Source organism: Adelges cooleyi, unplaced genomic scaffold (assembly GCF_023614345.1).
Source record: "Adelges cooleyi isolate 19-005CV unplaced genomic scaffold, UGA_ACOO_1.1 ACOO_flye_CR_arks_rails_tigmint_CR_PRNA_574, whole genome shotgun sequence".
Lineage (NCBI taxonomy): Eukaryota > Metazoa > Arthropoda > Insecta > Hemiptera > Adelgidae > Adelges > Adelges cooleyi.
In genome coordinates, this window is record NW_026096268.1 from 4579436 (window position 1) to 4590543 (window position 11108).

Sequence of the window (11108 nt, forward strand, 5' to 3'; positions counted from 1 at the left end):
TAATTTATTTTGCACAAAAGTTTTTACCTATGTCGAATGCAATTTGATATACCTTCCAAAGTATTCTACTTGAGTCTATTGTCGAATGATAATACACCGATAAGTAAATTTCAGATTATACATGCACCAGTTTATAACATTTTTCGAATGAGTTATGGCTATGTTAGTGCCTAGTGGTAACAAATGACTTAACGAGAAAAATCAATGGCACCTTGTAAAGTAATCGGATTTTGATTTTTTTTTTTTTTGTAAACAAACGTGATTTTTATAAAGGGTTCTATAAATAGGTACCAGTTTCAAATCTCGTGGCTCGTTTATAAACCAACATCTTAAGAGGTCGTTAAACCTTGGTTTTATTATATAGTATATTAGTGACCATCTGATTCATAAATACAAACATAACTTAACCATTTGTTATAACTAACAAAGTAAAATGTAATAAACTAAAATAAAAGTAGCCAGTAGATGCAAAGTTTCTAAAAAATCACATTCAAAAGAACACATCGATGCGAATCTGTAGATACTGGAACTTGGTAATTTCATACTGTGCTGGCTTACACAGTACTGGCTTAGACTGTACTTGTTTTTTTTTTTAATATTCCTAGTTTATCTTCGAGAGTAAATGTTCATTATAATATTAATTTACTACCGACCTTTTCTATACAATAGTTTGGTACTATTTTGAATCTGACATTTTTTTATGAGCAGCTCATAAAGAATATATGTGAGACGGTCGGTAGGACTTTTTCTCTTAGTTTACCTAAGAAAACTGTGGATAGTACAAACCTTTCATGAGCTGAAGAGAGTCTTGTAATGCACGTAGAACATTCCAAGTTGTACACAATAATAATACACCCCAAGAACTTCCCAGAGATCCAAAAATCTCAAATTCTAATATTTGTTGATTAGGATATTTCTTATTAGCACGACAGAGCGCTTGTTAGTTTTTTTTATAGTAGCTGGAAAAAATTGAATTTTTCTGTTTGGGCGTCAGGGCAACTTCTTGATTTTTGTCATAAACTACTGATGTGTTCGTACTACAACTTTCAGTGTCTTTTGCAGTTATTTCCTACAACAAATTGTCTTATATTATCCTTTCGTTCAATTGTTAACTAGTTTATATTTACTTTTCCATTATTTTTCTTTGTTACTTTATTGTTTTTCATTCATTGCTACTAGATGACTGAACAGCTATTGATCGTCGTGTCGGGTCTGACTGTTGATGAATCATTGGAAGCCAATAAAATGATAATTGAAAACGAATCCATTGTGGACTGTGGTAATAGGGGCTTCCTAAATGGTAGCTGCGGCATTGACGATAGCCACTAAAATTTTAATATTCTATGACTACTACTACAGACAAAAAATAGCAGTGTTAATAACTGGGTGCTATGGTAGTCAAATAAAAAAAAAGAATAACTACCCATAAAGATTTCTCAAAATAAAAAAAGTACACTAAAGTTGTAATTTTTAATTAAGATTTTTATAAAAATTACCTTTGCCGAACCATTCACGTCCACACTTTGGTAGCGTACTAATTAGGAAGTACAATATTTATAAATAAGTTGAAATATGTATACACTTTATTGACCTATATTAAACACACATTTAATACATATGCCAATTAAGATGATTTCTCGTCGCTGAATGTTGTTTTAAAAAGATTTTGACAAAAAATACCTTTGCTAAAATCTTTTATAAACGGAAATTTTAGCGGATGTCCTTTTAAATTAAATCAAATTGTAGATATTGAATTTAAGTGAATTGAAATCGGTCTGTTTATTAACAGTGTAATAAACGCATAGTAAAATATTAGTTTTACATTGTTATAAACAATAAAAATCAGACAGTAAACAAATTAACTAGCTCGTGTTAACAAACATTACAAACAAGTAGTCATTCAAAAAACCAAATATCAATAATAGTTGTTCTCGTTTCTTCAATGCCACCATATAATAACTCAACGTGAACGTCCGGTTTACAATAGTTGTAGTTATTATTTATTTGATCAGATGATTAACATATTACTAACAGGACGTCTTTGTCGTTTTCATGGGAAACTATAAATACATTTTTTGGAAAATAAGTCATTTTTAACAATAGCACAATTATCATCACACTTTTCCTTGGACCTTGGGATTACAAAGCGGCCGAGCTGGGCAACTACCGATTGAACGTGAGCCAGGCTATCATGGAAGTTTGTGCCCAACTCGGTCTTGCCTAAAACCTTAAGACGGCCAACGCATCTCTAGTGGTGAAACGTTCGTAGAAACTGGCAACGACACCAACAAAAGGGTGCAAGTATGGGGATGGGGCGACACCGACATGACCGACGACGACAGACTTATAGCAGAAATCAGTCAGAAAAACGATGATTAGAGCTCGTTAAAATTCATTTTTTTCTAATTTCAATATTTTATCAATTTTGATTGGTATATGTGATTTTTTTTTAACCCACTTATCAAATGACTATTACTACTTTTATATTTTTTAGTAGGTGAACTGCACTTGTTAATAATATTTATAACGTATTCTTTTTTATTTTATAATATAATAGTATAGATTTTTTTTTATGTCATTATTTTATTAATTTCTATTAGTGTAATTATCTGTGGCCGTTTGGACAATAATTCACAATAGCCAATAATTGATTAGTGACATTGTCGAATAGTGCCTATTTATTAACAAATGTTACGTATATTTTTTGTTTAACGCTGACGAATGCACTTTAAAGTTTAAACTAATTAACATAACTACTAAAAAAATACTATTAAAAAACTATTAAAAAAAATGTAAAATAAATGCTAGCAGTTTTACAACTGATGCGTCAATAAAATATAAGTATTATATAATAATTCAAAGTGTGTTGCTACAGTCACAATCTGGGCGATCCCTTAATTTTTAAATGTAAAGCATCTCTCCAGAGCGGCCATGTCTAATGCGTAATTGATGTAACCCAATCCCGGCGCGTTAGGTGCTCTCCCGGTACTAGAAGTTCCAAGGTTTTTATAAGATTGTAATTGTCTAAGTTGGAATTGAGATTGAAAAATGGTTAAAGGATGCTGTTAACCAAATACTAGCCCCCTTCATGAATATTTTGTTTTATTAAATGTGGTATTTCAACGATGTGCTGGTGCGTGGTCAAGTTAGCACCGGGGTGATTCTTTTTGGTAAGTATATAAACACTATTTAATTTATTATCATAGGCACGATTTGTGTAAGGGCTCGGGCTCGGGTATGCTTAGCATCCCTAATGTTTATAATAGCAACCCGTAAAATGTGTTGTATTTCATATGATTAGGATCATGATGAGGAAACTTTATAATATGTTTTATGTGTTTCCCGGTTCTATGAGAAAACTAAAATGTTATCGCGTAAAAACCATTATGAATTTTAGAAGACAAAAATAAAAGACCCAAGGTCAACACCTTGTTTATTATGTTAATCGAATTACTCCGTTTTATTAGCTTTATGTTAATAGATTCAACAACAGGATTTTATTCTGCCCTGTTATCATTATGGAATTTTGTAGAAGATTACCTATATTATGTAATATCTTTTTGCGTATGTTAGCCTAAGAAAAGAGCGTGAGAAGGAGAATTCTAGTATTTTCACTAGATATTCTAGTTATTCTAATTATTTCAATATAATACCCTGTCACTTTCTTCCATATCACTATACAGACTATATATCTAGTAGTATCTTCTATAATCTACACAATAGGTTTTCTCGCGTTAGTTCCACTGCAGACGCCGTGGACGAGTGATTTGCTTTGTAATTTTCGCAACCGCATATGTAAGTATAACGATTAAAATATCAAACACTTAACAGATGTCTTTCAATCAAATCTATTTGATTGAACTATTTCGCAACTTTCCTATTATAGAATGGCCTATTTATACTTTTTTTAATACGTTCACAATGATATGGATACTAAGTGTTTCTTTAGATAATTTTTTTTTTTATAATACATTATTATAAAAGTATTATTGAGACTATTAGAATACTATATTTATCTAAGAGATTTACCAAATTTTGAATTTTTTTGTCAATTCAGTACTGAGAAACCTGAGACATATCATTGTAATGGCAAATTGGCGTTAAAGGTTTTCTTTCGTTATGCCATTAGGATGGCAATCGAGCAACAACGGACTGGGGTACCAAACAATAATAAACCAATTTTTTTTCAGTTCCTTTTTTTTTCTGATAAATCTTAAATTTTTACCAAATAAAACGTTTAACAAACAAAATAGAGATTAGAATAAGTACAAAAAGAACTTAATTTATGATATACGTGTATGATTCTTTGGGCATTAATCAAGTCGTTTAAGTTACATAGTGTTTTGATAAACCCTTAAATAATTAAAACAAACAAAATTAACAGTATAATTATTATAAACATATATTATGATATATGATATTCATACATATGCAATACATGACGCCCAATTGTCATTGTAATGACATACTATTGAAGGTACAATAAAATAATAATCACAATATTATATTAAAGTATGTTAACAACGAAAGAAAATGTGAAAAAAAAATTATCAGCAGACCTTATTGTTATTAAAAATCTTTTATTATCGTTTCATATTTTAGCCGTACTGCATTCTTATCATTTTTAACGTATTCTACATATATATATATATATATATATATATATATTAAATATACGTTTTTTTATTATTACCAAAGTCAAACTCAAAAAAAGATGTAATGATATAATTCAAAATTGTATTCCATTTATAGCATTTTATAAATTAAAACTGTTTTGCATACTTATAATTTTACTACAATATTGAAATAGCAAAATACTAAAAAAAAAAATTATTTTATTGTATAGGTACTATATTTTAATAACATTTATATTAATAATTTTTTTAAATAAATCAATTATTATTACAATCTAGGTATTTATTTCTATGATACCTATTCTGTTATTAAATCAATTACAGAAGTAGCTTGTGATTTACCTGAAGAATCAGGAAGCATAGGAACTAGTGGTGGGACTATTAGAATATTCGAATACTTTATTCGCACGAATATTCGTTATTCGAATAACGAATATTTTATTCGAATATTCGATCTGATTTTTCGAATATTCGAATATTTTATCATTTTCTTTGCAGGATTAATTAGATTAAAAAAAAAAAATTTAGAAACAACTAAGGTGTCCTTGATCTATTTTTAATAATTTTTTAACAAAATAAATATAATTATAACGAATTATTCTTTTGACAAAATAAATATTATTACTTATTACAACAAATAAGATTTTAACAATTTATGTAGATATATAATTACAAAAAAACATAAATTTGACAAAATATTCGAATTATTCGATTATTCAAATAATTCGAATAATAGAAAAATTAGATTCGAGGTCTCAGCTCTAATAGGAACTCCCATAAGTTAAACGATCCCATCACCGAAGACTAGCACAGCTAATCGCTCAACGGATCTTTTAGAAGTTAAACTGGGCCACATTTAACATCCCAATGGACTATTAACGGAATATTTGGATTGAAGGAAGATTGTATATATTTTAATATTTGTTCTCTATTAATTATTCTAGCCCGACGAATCGTATCTTTACTAACAGACACAGTAGCAATATCTAACCCTGCTGACGCTAAAGCTGTGGCTACTACGTAGGTTGCGTTTCTATTCGAAACATTAGTTCTATCAAAAGCGGAAGTTAACGTTTGACTTATAATTTTTTTATATGATTTAAGTTCAATATATATATAGGTATTGACGATAAAGTATCATCTAACAAAACAGGTTTCATTTTTGATGTATTTATTATTATTTTTTTATTTTGTTTTAAGAAAACCTTGGGTGTTCAAGTCGTATTTTTCTACGTTGTACAAAAATTGTGCCCCATAGTCTATAAAAAAAAAAAAAGTTTAACAGTTTTATGTGAACTTCGCGTTGAAAACGATTCCCTTGGAAAACGGAAAATCAGTTGGTTCAGTTGGAAAAATATTAATTAATATAATACTCAATTAATAATGATTAATTATTTATAATACCAAATTATTAATACAGTATGAAGCTTTTTTCAGATTATATCCTAAAATTGTGATGCAAAACATTTATTTTTTCTTTGCGCCACCCTAATATAAACGGGTATTTGGATGCCGTGATTAAACCCAACGATGACTAATTTCTTACGATATTTTACGCCATTGTTTTAATTTTGGTTGTGAAACTGTTCACTTTCAAGACCAAAACGCGAGGAGGAAATACGCGAAAATATGTTCTTATCTAATTACATATTCTCTAAATAGCATAGAAAAATATGCACTAATATACAAAAAAATAACAAAACACTCTTTATATAATGAATTGCGCATATAATGTTTTACACACATAGTTGACGGGCGCTCATAGTATATTAGTATAAAATATGCAAACGTTCCGTTAAGTGTAGACTTATAGACATCGTTGAATTTTGTATGTAATTGTTTTTCTGCTTAATTACGGAATAAATAATACTAATAACCAGTTGAACTGGTATAACAGATCATGATATTTGGAATAATAATAATTAATAATTTATTTAATTAGATACTATTGTGTTGTTTTCATGTTAATATATAATACATATTTAATTGTCAAGGAAAAGTTTAACAAAAAGTTGCTTATGTAAACACACGTGCAACCTTGTAGTAAAGTTGATATAAATGCTATTTTAGCTAAGGCCTTTTTGTATCTGGTCAGTTTACACGTTGCACTAGTATACACGTATTATTACTAGTGTGTATCACACTAATATTTTATGTAATAATATATTCTATTATTGTAATTACTGTTTTTGTTTATCATTAATGTGTTGTGTGTTAATCAGCTCATTTATTTGCAGGGCCGTATTTAGTGAGGGAGAGGGGACCACGTGTGAGCACATGCTATTATGTTAATTTGTTTTATAAAAAAGCTTTTAGTTCCTTTAAATATTAAACATTATTCATTTATTATTGTTAATCTAACAATAATAAACTGTTTAATATTGAAATACATATTACGAACATTATATGTGTAGAGAATATTAAAGAATCTCGATCACGGATGAAATAAGTGTAATATTGATAGTTTTTTTTTGGGGGGGGGGGCATAAGTTATATGCCCGGGGGCACTAACATTTAAATACGGCCGTGTTTATTTGTATTTTCTTATGATTCACACCAACGGTTGCGGCTATTACTGGTATTGCCGGTCGTACCGAAAATCTTTGACACACTGACCCTCAAGTCGGAGTTAATGAGTAATTGAATAGTAGTCGGTTATACTAGTTCAGAACGAGACAGCTCTTGAATCAGGTCTTTCTGTTTTTGTATTATTACTAATAGGGCAATATAAAATCAGTTGGCCATAGTGAATACACGCCAGCAGCATCAAAAAAAATAATGATAATAAATGTAAAAAGAAAAACTAGTTAAATCGAGATTAGTATTATCTATTTTAGGAAATAACAAGTTTGATTTTTTTTCCTCCAATTGCATAATTTATGTCTTCTCGGATGAAACTCAAAAAGTGTTTTTCACAAATGCATTGTGTTTCAGACGAATCTAACCTTTGTGTATCCCATATGACGGGTGAATAAATTTTCTATTCCTTAATTTTTTTAATTTCGTTTACTAACGTAGACAAACTTGTTGAGGTAAAACTGTTTTTAAAAATGTTTATCGTTATGATAACATTTTTAGTATGGAATCCTGAAGAATTAAAAGCTCTCAAAAATTTAATGAAAATCAATTTAAATACAATTTTTCTCCGTTACTTAGGTTTCAGTTTTTTTCAACTACATAGAGCTCGATGGCCACATCGACGACTTTTGCTCAGATAAGATCTGGCATCCAATTCGAGTGCGATGATACCAAACCAATTGCCTCGACCAGGACAGCCGTACACCACCACCCTCAACAGGCACCGCAACCGGCCAAAAAGCAAAGATACCGCTGGCAAATCGTCTGGCGCAACGTGATCGCGTTTGCGATCTTACATCCAATCGCCTTATACGGGTTATACCTGAGCTTGTCCGGATACATGTACCTGAAAACGTTCATGTTCAGTAAGTATAACCGTGTTATGCCTAAGGCAACCAGAACCAAAATGACGTCCAGAATCGTACAAAATTGAAATCGGATAATGAACAATAGATAATTAACTATCCATAGTAGACCACTCGTTATTAACGTTATTTGTAGCATTACAAATAAATGCGATAATGTGTTTGTTTATTATTTTTAAAAAACCGATTACTATGAAATTTAATTAAATAGATTTAAATTGATAATTGGATAATTCATATTATTATTTAATCATTAAATTCCCAATATCAAGGTAATATTATTGTAACGTTGGTGATATTCGTAAAAAAAAGAGAAGAAAAATTGGATAGCTTTTTACTCGTAAATAAAATAATAACTCATTAAAAAAAACATGCTTAAGACTTTCGGTATTGTTAACGTTATTTTTGCTGTGGATTTTTGTTTACAGTGATCCTGATGGCATTGTTCAGCGGACTGGGCATAACCGCGGGCGCTCACAGGCTTTGGACCCATCGGTGTTACAACGCCCGGCTGCCGATGCGCATACTGTTGGCGTTGTTCCAGACGTTGGCTTTCCAAAATCACATCTACGAATGGGTCCGGGACCATCGAGTACACCACAAGTTCACCGACACCGACGCCGATCCGCACAACTCCCTTCGCGGGTTCTTCTTCTCGCACATGGGCTGGCTGATGATCCGCAAACACCCGGACGTGCCCCGCAAAGGCAAGGAGGTCGACATGCGTGACTTGGAAGCCGATCCGGTGGTCATGTGGCAAAAAAAGTAAAAACCTACAAATGTCGCAAACGATTTTTTTTACGATTTTCGCAAACGATTGTTTTAATACCGATACCTACCAAAAAAAAAAAAATAAAGAAATTAGACTACAAAGTTTGCTAAAAAATAAAATTACAACGTACTTACACCTCTTGTCGACGTGATAGCCATTAGAGCCGTCGTGGGCCGAGTTTAGACTTAGACATCACTTATCCGAAACAAATACGCGTTTAAGTACGTGTCGACTTGTGTAATTTAGATGGCACACGTTGAATTATGTGTACATCGTTTTTATTACAGTCTAGGTCCCTGTAACTACTTCGGATTATTAAAAAAATCGCATCCTGATGTCCTGATTTGTAATGGAATTTTTTTCACGATTACAACGAATAAGGGAAAAAATATTTTTATAACACTTAACATCTTAGTTGCGGTTCGTTTGTGAACAACTTTTTACAATTTTTTTTCCTTTAAAAACTATAATGTAATAATTTAAATATCTAAAGTGTTTGAAACATTGTCTTTTTTCTAGGAACTATGTATGGCTCATTCTGTTCGTGCCGTTCTTAATACCATCTCTGATACCGTACTGGCTGTGGGGAGAACGGTTTTGGTATTCTTTCTTGTTGGTCGGCATAGCGCGTTACATGATATCTTTACATTGTACGTGGTTGGTTAACAGCGCCGCACACCTTTGGGGCACAAAACCGTATGACAAGTGAGTAATGTTGTTTACCTATACGCAAGGCGAACGATATTATTATTAATTGAATTCAAAGCTGATGGATTTTATGTAGGCAATATTTAAGTAACAAGAGGTTTTAATCAATTTCGACCATGTCAATTTCTTTACAAATTATTTTGCATTAGTTCCTAAGTATTTTTTTTAACTTATGCGAATTTTTTAATGAGTAAACGTTATTTTGGTAATATTTTTGACCTAAGAACTTGATAACATTACGCCTTCTTGTAAACAAATTACTTTTTGGAAAATTAAATATTCGATACGTTCGAAATCCTATTAAAGTGTCTTTTTCATATATTGACCCAAAAATTAACTTTATCGTTTCCAATTATTTTCGTGCAATTTAAACCATTGCAAAGCTATCTATTTTAGACGGTGTGTATCTTAATTTAGTTTTTAATGGAATTCTCTGTAAGAAGTTTATAATTTAAAATTATCTATTAATAATTTTAAAAGTAATTATCCAAAAATTGATATCTAACTGTCAAAATTGTCAGTAAATCGTTCTTAATATAAACAATTGATTAAATATGTACGTTACCATTTAAGTTGGTGGAGTTCTGTAAAAAAATTAATAATTGGATATTGTCTAATATTGTAAAATAGCATAATCTAAAGTGCCTCCAAGAGAAAAACTACAACGCTTCACTCTTATTTTTAAAGATCCTTAATGAATAAGTTTGATGAAAATGATAAAAAAATACCTCCTTATAGCTTCATATCGATATGATAACGATTTTAATTTTCTTTTTTTGCTTATTTAGCACCATAACTTCCACGGAGAATCCGACGGTGTCGTTTTTGGTTTTTGGCGAAGGATTTCACAATTATCATCACACTTTTCCTTGGGATTACAAAGCGGCTGAGTTGGGCAACTACTGGTTGAACGTGAGCACCGCTTTCATAGACGTTTGCGCCCGGCTAGGTCTTGCCTACAACCTTAAGACGGCCAACGCGTCTTTAGTACTAAAACGTTCGCAGAGAACTGGCGACGACACCAACAAAAGGGTGGAAGTATGGGGATGGGGTGATACCGACATGGCCGAAGACGACAGACTTATAGCAGAAATCAGTCAGAAAAACGATGATTAAAGCTCGTTAAATTTAATTTTTTTCTAATTTCAATATTTTATCAATTTTGATTGGTATATGTGATTTTTTTTAACCCACTTATCAAATGACTAATACTACTATTATACTCTTTAGTCGAAGAAATGCACTTAATAATAATAATTATAATGTACTCTTTTTAATTTTATAATATATCATAATAGATTTTTTTTTGTGTAGTGGTGAATGTATTTAGTAAATTTACAATATTGTTATCGAGAATGAGTTTTTGATTTTTATTATTTGATTATTTATTTTATTTTATTTAAACAATAAAATACACAATTTTATTTTTTTTTAATTGACTTTTTTAACGACAAAATGTAATTATTCTACCTTTGATCGTTAGGACAATAATTCACTACCACGAAGTATTTGTCAGTGCCTATTACTTATTTAAAAATGTTGAATATATTT

General features: G+C 30.6%; 1 protein-coding gene across 1 annotated transcript; it reads left to right on the forward strand.

Annotated features, from left to right (window-relative positions):
* Positions 1 to 3677: 3677 nt before the first annotated feature.
* Positions 3678 to 10905, forward strand: LOC126842652 (acyl-CoA Delta-9 desaturase-like). Its single transcript, XM_050579707.1, has 5 exons — positions 3678 to 3795; positions 7791 to 8077; positions 8506 to 8842; positions 9369 to 9554; positions 10346 to 10905. Exons 2-5 carry the CDS (start codon positions 7822 to 7824, stop codon positions 10671 to 10673), a joined length of 1107 nt encoding a protein of 368 aa, XP_050435664.1. The 5' UTR covers positions 3678 to 3795; positions 7791 to 7821; the 3' UTR covers positions 10674 to 10905.
* Positions 10906 to 11108: the final 203 nt, after the last annotated feature.